The 15,926-nt window shown below is 35.5% G+C and overlaps 1 protein-coding gene across 1 annotated transcript in view; it reads right to left on the bottom strand.

Annotated features, from left to right (window-relative positions):
• The window catches only part of LOC135204231 (uncharacterized), a 185,295-nt gene that overhangs the window by 39,758 nt on the left and 129,611 nt on the right, over positions 1–15,926 (bottom strand). The window contains exons 2-4 of the mRNA XM_064234338.1: positions 3,882–4,825; positions 2,756–2,908; positions 1,750–1,880 (exon numbers count right to left, since the gene is read on the bottom strand). Coding sequence (XP_064090408.1) covers positions 1,750–1,880; positions 2,756–2,908; positions 3,882–4,825 — 1,228 coding nt within the window. The remainder of the gene's footprint in view (positions 1–1,749; positions 1,881–2,755; positions 2,909–3,881; positions 4,826–15,926) is intronic.

Raw genomic sequence — 15,926 nt, 5'->3', positions numbered from 1 at the left:
GAGTTTTGACTTGAGTATCGCCTTGAGTCTCTGCATATATTCTTTCCTGATCGTGTCCTTCATCTCTTGGTGTTTTATATCCCCTCCTTCCATTATTCCCAGGTATTTGTATCCTGTCTCATCTATGTGTTTGATGTTGCTCCCATCTAGTAGCTTTATCCCTTCAGTTATCGTTACTTTGCCTTTTTGTATGTTGACTAAGGCGCATTTTTCTATTCCAAACTCCATCCTCATGTCCCCTGATACAATCCTTACAGTCTGGATTAGGGTATCTATTTCCTTGATGCTCTTACCATACAGCTTGATGTCGTCCATGAACATCAGATGGTTGATTCTGTTGCCTCTTTTCTTGAGTTGGTACCCGGCATCCATCTTCTGTAGTACTTTTGTCATGGGAATCATGGCTACTACGAAGAGTAGTGGGGACAGTGAGTCGCCCTGACATATCCCTCTCCTGATATTAACCTCTGATAGTCTTATTCCAGAGTTTGTAAGTATTGTATTCCAGTTGCGCATTGTATTTTTCCAAGTATAATAATAATACTAAAAATAATAATAATGAATAATAATAATAATAATAATAATAATAATAATAATAATATAATAATAATAATTAACATTTTATTATTTATTATTATTATTATTATTATCATTATTATTATTATTATTATAGTTGTTGTTGTGGTTGTTAACTATGCAGTTTCTTGGGACAATTTTGCCATGTATAATAATAATAAGAATAATAATATAATAATAATATAATAATAATTATTATTATTATTATTATTATTATTATTATTATTATTATTATTATTATTATTATTATTATTATTATTGTTAACTATGCAGTTTCTTGACATTTTGCCATGTATAATAATAATAATAATAATAATAATAATAATAATATAATAATAATAATAATAATTAAATTATTATTATTATTATTATTATTATATATTATTACTTGGAAAAATGTCAGGAAACTGCATAGTTAACTTTCTGAGAATTAAACGGCAATAAAATATATGAAAAACAACGACGAACAAAGTCCTGATAAATTTATTTGCAACTTGAGAACTCTCCGAGAAAACTAGCTAACTGTCATTCTTCCAAGTTGAACAAAGTTACTAATATTATTAATTTATACCAATAATTTCACATTAATATGAAAACTGGCCCGCTACTTGGGGATTACTTTAATATTTTCGTCTGACAGAGCCCGAAAAGAAGGCCAGATTAATCTTTTGGTAATCTCTTGCCGCCGTGCACTATTTCCTAATATATTATATCTGAACATGTTGCGATATAATCTGCAATAAATCAACTTTAAAATAAACCACTTACATCCTATAACTGCGGAAGCTGTACCAACACTTTAAAACTTACCTGAATTGTTGCATTTTCACTTGAAGTACAAACTCTCTCAATTATTTCGAAATTTTTCTAAATCATGTCACTCACGATATCAATAACGATGCTTCTAAAACATACGGAAAATAATGACAACAGAAATATCACATAATATCATTTTAATATCTGGAATCTCCCAAACAGAGCTTTGGAACTTCTGGCAAAAAAAAAATTAACAGAAAAAATGGTTAACCGTTTTTACGGCGATGGGTGGAGTTTTATACACTTGTCAATCAAAAATGTCGAAAAAGAGGAGGGGAAAAAATTAACGAAAACGGATCAGGGAGAAGAAAGAAGAACCACAAAGCGTTGCAAGCGAAAATCGCCTTTGTCGCTCACCTGGAATATGGGCGAAATTCTCCACATGTCGACGACGCCTGCGCCCAGGTATTGGCCGACGGTCACATGGAAGGTCATCAGAGGAAGACCCAGCACGAAGGAGATCACGACCCACTGCACGACGAAGGGCCCTGACGGAGGAGGAAGCAAGGAAGGTTTTATTGAAAATAATGGCTATTTCAGCCGCGTTTATTTTGTAACAGGAGTTCCTCTATTCTTCTTATTACTGACTTTTCTTCCGTACTCAAGTTGGCTATTGATTCATGTCAAATTATTATTATTATTATTATTATTATTATTGAAAAAGAAGTCCACAAAATCACTTTGTAACTTATTTACTTCTAAGTATTTACATTTAGTTTTACTACACACTCTAAAGTGTGTAGTAAAACTAAATGTAAATACTTAGAAGTAAACAAGTTACAAAGTGTTTTTGTGGATTTCTTTTTCAATCTTCAGAAGAAAACTGAAAGTTTTTGTTTGGTTGATTATTATTATTATTATTATTATTATTATTATTATTATTATTATTATTATTATTATTATTATTATTATTAGATTATTGTATTCCCAAGTGGTTTACATTTTCAACACTAAAACCTAGCCAGTAATATTTACTCTTGGATGAGAGAGTGGTAGTGAAAATTAGATGGAGAAATGGTTTGAGGAGCTGGACAGCTGAGTTGACATGGCCAAAAGGGGAACGGATGTAAAATAAAATACAGAAAGCTATGCAAATCTGAGTCGGGGAGAGAGAGAGAGAGAGAGAGAGAGAGAGAGAGAGAGAGAGAGAGAGAGAGATATTTGATGCACTAACTAGGTCACCTGCTTTACCAACAAATTAATTATTTGTATGAGAGAGAGAGAGAGAGAGAGAGAGAGAGAGAGAGAGAGAGAGATTTGATGCACTAAGTCACCTTCTTTACCCCAACAAATCATTTATTAGAGAGAGAGAGAGAGAGAGAGAGAGAGAGAGAGAGAGAGAGAGAGAGAGAGAGGTTCTTACATCCAAACTTAGCACCAAGGACAGCGAATCTGGAGATATTGAAGGTGGTCACGGTGACTGCCAGGGACGCCATAAGACTGGAATAGTCGTGAGTCCAGGAGCCGCCCTGGACGTGAAGCCGCTCCGAATCGAAGCTCAACCCGGGAGACGATCCTACGAGGAAGAACAAAATTGAATAAAAAACAAAAAAAATCAACGAGCAACTTAACGATAAATAGCTGTAAACAGTGAATCAGCAGGTCAGCAAATAAACTTTATAAAGTGAAAAATTAGGGAATTATTACGTGAATAGCTAAAGTAGATGATGATCCTCCGAGGAAGAACAAAAATAAATAAATAAATAAAAGTGAATGAGTAATTTAACGATAAATATCTAAAAAGTGAATCAGTAGGTCAGCAAATAAACTTTATAAAGTGAAAAATGAAGGAATTATTACGCGAATAAATTAAGTAGGCGAATGAAATAACTGATTAAGAAAATAAATGACTGAACCTTTAATATAAATTTTGTCTGGCCCAAACACGTCCCTTTGAAAAATGGTACAGGTCTCCTTAACAAAAAAAAAAAAAAAAAAAAAAAAAAAAAAAAAAAAAAAAAAAAAAAAAACTAACTAACTTACTAACTAAGATTGCCATGACAATATTCAAAGCAAAGGTAAAAACTACAGACCTAAAAACAACGAAGAATAATAGTCTCTATTGAAAGGGACGTGTTAAAAAAATAGTATTAATTTAAAATAAGAGCTAGAAAAATCTTTGGGATTTATCGAAAAACAATCTTAAGTATCTATTGAATGTGACGTGTGAAAAAATACTCTTAATCTAAATTAAGAACAAGACATTCTTTGGTATATATAAAAAAAATAATCTTAAGTATCAATTCAATGTGACGTGTTAAAAAAGCATTAATTTAAAATAAGAAGTAGCAAAATCTTTGGTATTTATGGGAAAATAATCTTAAGCACCTATTAAATGCGACTTGTGCAAAAGTAACCCAATAAATAAATAAATAAATAAATATTCATATAAAATAAGAACTCGAAAATTGTTAATCTATGTGAAAAAAGAAAAATCGATGGCGCCTATCGAATGGGACGTGTCCCAGTTGCCTGGTACCGGTACCCACCTCCATGACCAGGCCTGCGAGGACTCTGTCTCGCATTGTTATTGCGGGTCCCTCTGTTCCCATTCCTATTCCTGCTATTCATGGGGGGCGTGGCACCGGCCGTCGCGTCCGTCGACGTGTAATTCCTGTTGTTGTTGTTGTTATTGTTGTTGCTGCTGCTATTGTTGTTGCTGTCATTCGACGAGTTGTTCCCGCGGCGCCGTTGGCGACGCCTTTCCGTGACGTTCCTCGAAGGGGTGGGCGTGGCCGTGTCTCCGGAACCGAGGCCATTCGGAGCGGCGCCCTGCTGCCTTCCTCCTTGAGTCCTTCGTGGTGGAGAGCGTGACGGCAACCTCGCCCTCTCCTCCGCAGGGGTGGTCTGAGAGGCCGCCTCCTCCTCCTCCTCCTCCCTGGAATTGCTGCCCTCCTGGAAGCCGCTCAAACTGGACGACGACGGAGGGACGTTCGACGCGTGCATCGGAGGGGTATTCGCGACGGAGGAGCCGCCCGGAGGAGGCGCCGAGGGCACGATGACGGGCGTCGAGTGACTCCTCCTCCTCTGGTGATGATGATGACTGGACGAACGGGCCAGGCTCGGTCTAGGGATAACCGCGGCGGTCTCCCAGGTGCCTGGGGCGTTAGGAGGGAGGATGGTGTCCAGGCTGGCGGGGGCGCTGGGGGAGTAGGCGTCCACGGGCGGTTGGCGGACGTAGCCACCACGCCCGAGGTCAACTTCAGAGCCACGCCTGGGCGCCGACGCCGCTGCCGCATCCGGGGAATACCCGCCCACCTCCACCTCCAGGCTCATGGTGTCCGTCGGTGTCATCGGCGGGAAGTCTGAGGGTGGATCGAATGACGCTCTCCTGCCTCCTCCTCCTCCTCCTCCTACGGGATGTCTCTGGCGTCTCCGATGACGTCTGCTGGCGCCATTTGTCTCGACTGGCGGCTGATTGGTTTCACTGGATCTGCGGGATGAAAGAAGAAGAGAAATGGATAATGTTTCGATAGGTTGGACATCTAATATACTACTACAAACATCCACTCTCTGCTTTGAGTCTCAGTGCATCAGCTGATCATGGAATCAAACGAATGTCTTTACTACGAGTTTTCTTTGCTAATGCCAAAATTCATAAATAATCATATGTGTAAATACCAAAACAAATGCACATGCACGTGTTTACACTGTAAAAAAATAATCCCTAAACATATGCACATACAGGTGTTCACAGTGTAAAAAAAATTCCCAAAACAAATGCACATACACGTGTTTACACTGTAAAAAAATAATCACAAAACATATGCACATAGAGGTGTTCACACTAAAAAAAAATCACAAAACAAATGCACATACACGTGTTTGCACTGTAAAAAATAATCCCTAAACATATACACATACAGGTGTTCAGTGTAAAAAAAAATCCCAAAACAAATGCACATACACGTGTTTGCACTGTAAAAAAAAATAATTCCAAAACATATGCAAATATAGGTGTTTACATTGTAAAAAAAATCCCAAAAACAAATGCACAGACACGTGTTTACAGTGTGAAAAAAAAAAAATGCACGAGTTCACATTGTAGAAAACTCTACACTTCGCACTGGCACATAACCTTTCAGTAAACTTTACAGATTTACACTGTCATTTCGCCCTGTTTAGGAAATGCTCACAATACTCTACTCGAGAAGTACACACATCATACATATACATACACATCCATACGTTACATATATATACTATATTTATACATATGTATATATAAACTATATGTATAATATATACACACACACACAAGACTTCCAATTTGACGCAACAATCAATAGCCCGCAGAGATGATCTCCATAACACTAACCCTCCCCAGTCCCCTTAACCTCCCCCACCCCCACCCACCCCGTCCCCAGCCCTTATAGGGGAGATGCTGACAGATGAAGAGGACCTTCATGTCATCAGCATCGTCACTGGTTGCTAGGCAACAGCGTCTCAGAGACCCTAACAAAAACATCCATCGCCACGCGATGGCTTCAAAAGAGATTAGCGGATGCTCTCATCCCCCAACAATTTTGGGGATTTCTGCTTTATACAGTTTTCTTTCCAACAACTTTTGGGGATTTCTGCTTGATAGGGTTTTTGTTCAAACAATTTTTGGGGATTTCTTCTTTATATGGTTTTCGTTCGAACAATTTTTGGGGAATTCTGCTTTATAATGTTTTTGTTCGAACAATTTTAGGGGATTTCTGCTTTGTAATGTTTTTGTTCGAACAATTTTTGGGGATTTCTGCTTCATAGGGTTTTCGTTCGAACAATTTTTGGGGATTTCTGCTTAATAATGTTTTCGTTCGAACAATTTTTGGGGATTTCTGCTTTATAATGTTTTCGTTTGAACAATTTTTGGGGATTTCTGCTTCATAGGGTTTTCGTTCAAACAATTTTTGGGGAATTCTGCTTTATAGTGTTCTCGTTCAAACAACTTTTGGGGAATTCTGCTTTATAATGTTTTTGTTCGAACAATTTTTGGGGATTTCTGCTTCATAGGGTTTTCGTTCGAACAATTTTTGGGGAATTCTTCTTTAAAGTGTTTTCGTTCCAACAACTTTTGGGGAATTCTGCTTTATAGGGTTTTCGTTCGAAAATTTTTGGGGGAATTCTGCTTTATAAGGTTTTTGTTCCAACAATTTTTGGGGGTTTCTGCTTTATATGGTTTTCGTTCGAACAATTTTGGGGATTTCTTCTTTATATGGTTTTTGTTCAAACAATTTTTGGGGGTTTCTGATTTATATGGTTTTTGTTCCAACAATTTTTGAGGATTTCTGCTTTATATGGTTTTCGTTCGAACAATTTTTGGAAGTTCTACTTTATAGGGTTTTTGTTCCTACAATTTTTGGGGATTTCTGCTTTATATGGTTTTCGTTCGAACAATTATTGGGGATTTCTGCTTTATAGGGTTTTTGTTCCTACAATTTTTGGGGATTTCTTCTTTAGATGGTTTTTTTCCAACAATTTTCGGGGATTTCTGCTTTATAGGTTTTTTGTTCGAACAATTTTTGGGGATTTCTGCTTTATATGGTTTTTGTTCCAACAATTTTTTGGGATTTCTGCTTTATAGGGTTTTTGTTCGAACAATTTTTGCTGATTTCTGCTTTAGATGGTTTTTGTTCCAACAATTTTTGGGGATTTCTGCTTTATATGGTTTTTGTTCCAACAATTTTTGGGGATTTCTGCTTTATATGGTTTTTGTTCCAACAATTTTTGCTGATTTCTGCTTTATATGGTTTTTGTTCCAACAATTTTTGCTGATTTCTGCTTTATATGGTTTTTGTTCCAACAATTTTTGGGGATTTCTGCTTTATATGGTTTTTGTTCCAACAATTTTTGGGGATTTCTGATTTATACTGTTTTTGTTCGAACAATTTTTGGGGATTTCTGCTTTAGATGGTTTTTGTTCCAACAATTTTTGCTGATTTCTGCTTTATATGGTTTTTGTTCTAACAATATTTGCTGATTTCTGCTTTATATGGTTTTTGTTCCAACAATTTTTGGGGATTTCTGCTTTATATGGTTTTTGTTCCAACAATTTTGGGGGATTTCTGCTTTATATGGTTTTCGTTCGAACAATTTTTTGGGATTTCTGCTTCATATGGTTTTCGTTCGAACAATTATTGGGGATTTCTGTTTTATAGGGTTTTTGTTTGAACAATTTTTGGGGATTTCTGCTTTATATGATTTTTGTTCCAACAATTTTTGGGGATTTCTGATTTATATTGTTTTTGTTCGAACAATTTTTGCTGATTTCTGCTTTAGATGGTTTTCGTTCCAACAATTTTTGGGGATTTCTGCTTTTTATGGTTTTCGTTCCAACAATTTTGGGGGATTTCTGCTTCATATGGTTTTCGTTCGAACAATTATTGGGGATTTCTGCTTTATAGGGTTTTTGTTCGAACAATTTTTGCTGATTTCTGCTTTAGATGGTTTTCGTTCCAACAATTTTTGGGGATTTCTGCTTTTTATGGTTTTAGTTCGAAGAATTTTTTGGGAAATCTGCTTTATATGGTTTTTTATTATCAGGGAAGGTGTATATATTCATTACTTCGTAAATTGACAACAAGCGTATTATAGATGACGATGATCACAGTAATATCCTCATCAAATATGATGGCATGATGACAAAGAAAAGTAAAGTATATCTTAGTTTAACCAGACCACTGAACTGATTAACAGCTCTCCAAGGGCTGGCCCGAAGGATTAGACTTTTATCTTACGTGTCTAAGAAACAATTGGTAACTTAGCAACGGGACCTACAGCTTATTGTGGGATCCGAACCACATGATATCGAGAAATGAATTTCTGCGTGATGACAATTATTTACATGCGAATTATAATAAGTCGAAATCTTATCACGCTCATCACGCAGTAACGTACAAAACGCCTCAATTTTTTTCTTCGTAGTGACGAATATCCATCTTTTCAATTTTTTAAACTACTTGCATGGACAGTGATTTTATCCCTGACTCGTTGTTTCGGAAAATTAACAAGTTCGTCTCTCTTTCTCTCTCTCTCTCTCTCTCTTTTTCTCTCTATCACCATCCAGGATGTATGATGAGAGAGAGAGAGAGAGAGGTCAAGGACAAAATCACCGTCGAAGCAGATAACTAACAAAATTGAAAAAAAAATGCATATTTGAAACTGCCAAAAAAAAGACAAGAAAAAAATAGGACGATTATGTGAGGCGTGTGTGGTTCGTCAATTTCTGTCGTCTAGTTATCTGCGTGATAACCAGGATGATACTTTGAATGTTATTGTAATGGGCATGCAACTGATCTGCTATCGTGTGATGAAGGTGTTACTAGGATCATTATCATAAGTGATGCGCGTGTTGTCAATTTGTGAGAAGATATGATAAATATCTGGATAACTACAAATGAAATTGAGTTTAAACAACAAATTGTCTCTTAATCCCACTCGACAAATATGTGGTCCTTTTTACCTACATACATGCATATACACAAACAATATATATATATATATATATATATATATATATATATAATATCTCTATATATAGATATATATATATATATATATATATATATATATATATATATATATATATATATATATATATATATATATATATATATATATTGTTTGTGTATATGCATGTATGTAGGTAAAAAGGACCACATATTTGTCGAGTGGGATATATATATATATATATATATCTATATATATTATATATATATATATATATATATATATAGGATAAAGAGAGAGAGAGAGAGAGAGAGAGAGAGAGAGAGAGAGAGAAGAGAGAGAGCTTACGTGAAAATGGGTGTTCTAGAATCTAAAAAACCGACGCCTGCATCAACCTACATCAGAATAACCTTATTTGTTTCTGATATGCAGGTGGCAAATGTCGATAAATTCGCATAACTTAGATGACATACCAAATCACAGTAAATCGAACTCGCCTCCCCCCCCCCCCCCCCCCCCTTGGACAAACAAGCACTCCTAATGCCATAGCAAAACTCATCTATAATCAACAAGATCAACGTTTGTCACGCATTCGGAACCAGTTTCGCATTTTTCATTAATGTCATCCTTAAGTCTTTTTTCCTTCCTTTTAATAAGGATTATCATTACATTAATTATATATCCCTCGGTACCACCGTTCCTATCGTACATTTTCTCCATTACTATCATTCTGTTTTTACCTTCACTAGTTACTGTTTCTTGTGCGAAATCAATACGAGATAATTCCTTCACTAATCAAGTCTACCGGCTGACTAAAATTCTTGTTTTATTTATTCGTTTTCTCCTCGTTATCACTATTATTCTCTCTCTCTCTCTCTCTCCTCTTTTCAGTTTTTTCGTGCAATTAATCGATACACCAATACGAAGCCTCCACAGAGATTAGGTTACCTGCTGGCTAAATAGTTTTATCTTGGAAGTAACTGATTAACCTTCCCTCCAGCGCGGCTAGACACGCAAGGCTCTGCGCCTTTGAGATTACTCAGGAGGGGATTACAGGACACTGATTATTACTATTATTTTTTTTATTATTATTATGTGCTCATACCGTCCATCACGCATGTCCCGACCCTTGGGGACATTACGTACCGTCGCGAAGTCCAGCCCCAAGTTCCAAAAACTTGGGGACCTATACCCGAATTATCGTCCAAAATGTACTAACCGGCAACAGAAAATTTAATTATTTATTTTTTCATGGCGGAAAATACGGTCTTTTGTATCTCAAAAGTGCTGTTGGGCTGTGCTAGTCACCACTGTTAAATAAAGAATTCTTGTCAAATATATCATTTTTGTCAAATATGTAATTTGTGTCAAATATATTTCTGACAAATATATAATTTGTACCACATACGAAATTTCTGTCAAATATATAATTTCTGTCAAATATATAATTTGTGTCAAATATATAATTTCTGTCGAATATATAATTTGTGTAAAATATATAAGTTGTGTCAAATATATAACTGTGTCAAATATATCACTTCTGTCAAATTTCTAATTTGTGTCAAATATATAAACTGTCTCTCACGGAACATTTCCGGACGTTCGAACCAGTTTCGTTCAGCATCAGAGCATTTGATTATACTACGTAATTTTCTACGACTAAAATTTACTTTCTTATCTCAATTGAGTAAACTTATAGGCAAAATCTATCTTATCTAAAAAAAAATCCTCAACGAAGAGATTAAATTACTTTTATTCCAAGTACACTCCTTTTCAATTGGTTCGACAAATCTAATAAAAGATATAAAAAAAAACTGGCTCAACAATAAAACATCTTAATGTTGCAAGAAGTACGTGTGTGCGTTTTGGTGTTATTTTCTGCATATGCCTCTTGTAATTCAGGTCAACAGAGCAGAACGGTGATTACAAATCCCCCTCACGCGCTGTATTTCAACAGATTTTTAGTCTTCTGTAAAAGAAAACTATGAGACGGCTTTGTCGGTCCGTCCGCATTTTTCTCTGTCTGCCCTCAGATCTTAAAAACTACTGAGGCTAGAGGGCTGCAAATTCGTATGTTGATCGTCTACCCTCCAATCATCAAACATACCAAATTGCAGCTTTCTGGTCTTAGTAGTTTTTATTTTTATCTAAGGTTAAGTTATCCATAACCGTGCGTCTGGCAACGATAATAAAAGGTCTCCGAACACATCATCAGTCATTCTTAAATAATTTCTATAATCTTCTGGGTTATTTTCCTTTAATAATATGATAAAACCTCTCTTTCTTAGCAATGGTTTCACCCATACTTTTTTTACGGGTTTTCTTGCATATTTCACGCTCGTATTCGTCTTGCAGGAGTGCTATTATCATTATTGCACTTATCTTCCTTTTACTTGGTGCCATGATTTAAAAACACTCACTATATCAGGGCACTATAGGACTGAAAGGAACACGGCCACTGTATATTAACTCTGCCCTCTCAAAATACTCGTAGAGCAAGTCATATGCGTAAGGGCAATACCCAAGCGGACTGGAGCGCGCGCTAATCCCGGTAGGACAAACCCGATACTATTCCTCACACCGTTGTGGAACAGTCTCCTGGAGAATGACGTACAACTGGAATCTCGAAATTTCAAGCGAAGTTTCCATGCAGTACTACTTTAAATAAATTCTTGTATTTTATTATTCATTTACATTTTTTTTCTACCGATTTGTTAATTTTTTAATTGATTTTTGTTTTCAAATAACTGATCACTTCTTTCTACATTTCCTAAAACCTTCTGTTACTTCTTTCTAATGAACACTACTCTTTGGAAGCTTGAATTTCAAGTCAGTGGCAACTGTGGACTTGTGCAATAATAATAATAATAATAATTAATAATAATAATGGAAAAAGAAAGCCACAAGATATTGAGGTACAACTTGTTTACTTGTAATTATTTACATAGTAAAATACTATGTAAATACCTACAAGTAAACAAGTTGTACACAATAATCTTGTCGGGTTCTGTTTTCATCTTTGGAAGAAAATCGAAAGAAGTTTTTGTTTGAATATAATAATAATATTTCGATGAAAATAATGACAGAATTTATAAATTGATTTTATACAAAATTCTCTCAATTCTTCTAATAACTTGAAAGAATATTGTATAAAATCAATTCTGTAAATTCTGCCATTATATTCAATCAAACAGGTTTGAAAGATGGTCTGTTTCCAGCATACACATAATAATAATAGTAATAATAATAATAATAATAATAAAATAATAATAATAATAATAATAAAAAATAATAATAATAATAGTAATAATAATAATAAGGTCAATCGTCTTTCATACTCAAACATCTCACGACTCCACTATCAGACCCACAAGTTTCTTTGCCTTTTTCTTTTCCTAAAACTTATTTCTGAAGAGTTCTATGGCCCTGTATTCTCTCTCCGCTCCAATACTAGTATCTCGCATTCGATGCGTTGTCTATTTCTGGATGCCAGACACACGGCCATTAATGGCATTAAATGACAGTGCTGTACTATGACTATTGTGTAGCTACACACGCACACACCTTTATATATATATATATATATATATATATTATATATATATATATATATATATGCATATGTTAAGTAAGTATATCTAAGCTCTCCTACGGCTGGCCCGAAGGATTAGATCATTTTTAAGTGGCTAGGAACCAAATGATTACCTAGCACAACGGGACCTACAGCTTATTGTGGATCCGAAACTACTTGTTGTCGAGAAATGAATTTATAATCAACAGAAACAAATTCCTCTGATTTCACGTTGGCAGGGTGGGGAATCGAACTCGGGACTACCGAATCGGTGGGTGAGCACGTATCAGATATATATCTGTAAATATATATATATATATATATATATATATATATATATATTATATATATATATATGTATATATATATATTACTTCGAAGGTAATCTCGTCCTGATACCTTGCCTTCAGTGAGAATTGTTCGACAACTGCCTAAAAGCATCTACATGGAATTGGTTTGGCCTTCGTGAAATTTCTCCGTAAAACATTGAGGTAATCTGAATGTAATAGAACCTTTACTGAGCTGTTATGTCACTCATTTCACCTTCTCGTTATAACGTTTGTTGTTCAGCTTCTCAGAAAAGCAGGCGAGGCTCTATTGTTTTGGAAATTGCGAATTAACTCTTAAACATTTGAGTTAACCTTATGTTTGTTTGTCTGTATGGTGTTTTTACGTTGCATGGAACCAGTGGTTATTCAGCAACGGGGAGTTAACCTTATGAAACACACATGGGTTTACTTAAGACTTCGTTACATTTAGTTTTTTTTCTTGTTTTACAAATAACTACAAAGAAAAAACTTCAGCCATACATTTCTAAGTATTAGGCCTCCCAAAGCATGGCATTATCAAACTATTTCCTTTTTAAAATTTCAAAATTTTGAAAAGAAAAATTCTGCACAAAGCAGTTTCCAGCAATATACAAAACCTATACAGCTAGTATATACACAATCCCACCCCCCACATCCGGCCAGCACCCAAAAAAAATTAATAATAATTACACGATACAATTTTTGACAAAATAAAAATGAAAATAATGAACACAAAGGTCCAACAAGTAAAAGTCCAATTAAGATTTTCGAAAAATTCTGCACAAAGCAGTTTCCAGCGACGTACAAAACCTATACAGCTATATTTACACCCCTCACCCCCCGCCCCCACCGCCCCCCCCCCCCCCCAAAAATGAAACAATGCAATTTCCGACAAAAAAAGAAAAATAATGAACAACAAAGGCCCCACAAGTAAAAGTCCAATTTAGATTTTCGCAAAAATTCTGCACAAAGCAGTTTCCAGCGACATACAAAACTTATACACTTATATTCCACACACCAAGCCGCCCCTACCCCCCACCAAAAAAAAAAAAAAAAAAAAAAAAAAAAAAAAAAATACACGATGCAAAATCCGACAAAACAAAACAAAAATTGAACACAAAGGTACAAGCAAAAGTCCAATTAAGATTTTTACCATTTTTCCCGCTGCGGCCACGAGTCTTCTTGCTCCAGTGACCAGAAGGTCAGAGAGACTAGAAACAAAATGAGAAACATGACTCAGACAAAATCGCCCAAATGAGCCGCAGACCTTAAGTGAGAAACTCCTCTGGAGGTCAGTCAGTCCTTTATTTCAATTTGCTTTCGCCTGTTGAATACAGATGACGAATTTATTGGTTGGGAATGGGAAGGTTACGTGTTTGTTTAGACGTGATGCAAGAATTCATACACACACGCATACGTATGTATATATGTAATATATATGTATATATATACATATATATACGTGGATACACACATATACATAAAGGTACATTATATAATATATATAAATATACATATACGTACATATATATATACGTTCCGATTTTGTCTCAGTCCGCTGGGCGGTGGTTCGAACCCACGAGGGGACGAAATTATTATCAGCTAAAAAATTCCCCTTCGGTTTACATATATGAAAATATATCAATTCCGAGGTAGAGCGAATTAGATATTAAAGGCCATTAAATTTTGTAGCTCGAATAATATGTGTGTATATATATCATATATCTATATATATTATATATAAGATATATATATATATATATATATATATATATGTGTGTGTGTGTGTGTGTGTGTGTGTGTGTGTGTGTGTATGTATGTTTGACTGGTAAAATGTTCTGATACAACAGAATTCCATCTAATAAAAGGAGCCCATACCAACACCAAAATATAGAACAGTACTATATTTCAGAGACTGCTGTCTCTCTCTTCAGGTATATGAATGAGAAAAGTTTACAGAAAAGGATGGTATTTTATACCAAGAGATCCATCCACAGGTAAAGCCAATTTAGGTCACCCCCACTGATAATCTTCCTTCAATCTTCTTAAGCGTTGGTTGAATGAAAACCTTGTCGATCACATCTGAAACCCGTGCTCCTTTTGAGATGTTCATTACCTGCCTCTCCTTTACTAAGGCCGATTCCATCATTTGACTCTTGTACCGGCACTTGGTGCTATAAATTATATGTGACAAATTCTAGTTTATTCTATGGTTATGTCATTTATATGGTTGAAAATAGCTGAGTTCTGTTGTCCATACCTAACTGACCGTTTGTGTTGTATTAATCTCTGGGGAAGTGATTTTCCTGTAAATCCGATGTAAGATTGGTCACAGTCCTGGCATGGGATTTCATAAACCCCAGTGTCCTTGGGGGATGTCTTTTGTTGGACGTTAATCAGGGATTTGGATAAGGTGTTTGGGTAAGTAAATGCAAAAGGGTTAGATTTTCTGAGGGTCTGAGTCACTGTCTTAATGCTGTCCAGGTGAGGAATTTTTATTTTATTGTTGGGTGTCTCTTTGGCTTTGTTTTGAGGGGGTCGGTAGAAAATTACATCTGCTATGTGAATTGCTTTCTCAATTATATGGCAGGATACTGTAAAGATGAAAGTTGCTTACGAATTAGTTCAAATTCTTTTCCAGGAAATCTGGGGAACAAATTCGTAAGGTTCTTAAGAACAGGTTGCTGGCTACACCTATCTTGATAGAAATGTCGTGATAGCTAAAGTAGTGAATGTATGAAAGTGAGAACGTTGGTTTTCTGTATATGGTAATTTGTATTCTGTCGTGTCTCTGATTATTAAAACATCAAGAAAAGGAATTTTGTTGTCTGTCTCCCATTCAACTTTAAATTTGATGCTGGGCACTAATGCGTTTAATTTTGGAAGGAATTTTGGGATAATAGGTGGGGCAACTTTAATGAATTCCTTTCAAAATTAAACGCATTAGTGCCCAGCATCAAATTTAAAGTTGAATGGGAAACAGACAACAAAATTCCTTTTCTTGATGTTTTAATAATCAGAGACACGACAGACAGTGACTCAGACCCTCGGAAAATCTAACCTTTTTTGCATTTACCCAAACACATTAGCCAAATCCCTGATTAACGTCCAACAAAAGACATTCCCCAAGGAAACAGGGGTTTTTATGAAATCCCATGCCAGACTGTGACCAATCTTACATCAGGATTACAGGAAAATCACTTCCCCAGAGATTAATACAC

The sequence above is a fragment of the Macrobrachium nipponense genome, chromosome 44, assembly GCF_015104395.2.
Source record: "Macrobrachium nipponense isolate FS-2020 chromosome 44, ASM1510439v2, whole genome shotgun sequence".
NCBI classification, from domain to species: Eukaryota; Metazoa; Arthropoda; class Malacostraca; order Decapoda; family Palaemonidae; genus Macrobrachium; species Macrobrachium nipponense.
The sequence above is the reverse complement of the archived record's forward strand: the minus strand, read 5'-3'. Positions and strand labels throughout refer to the sequence as shown.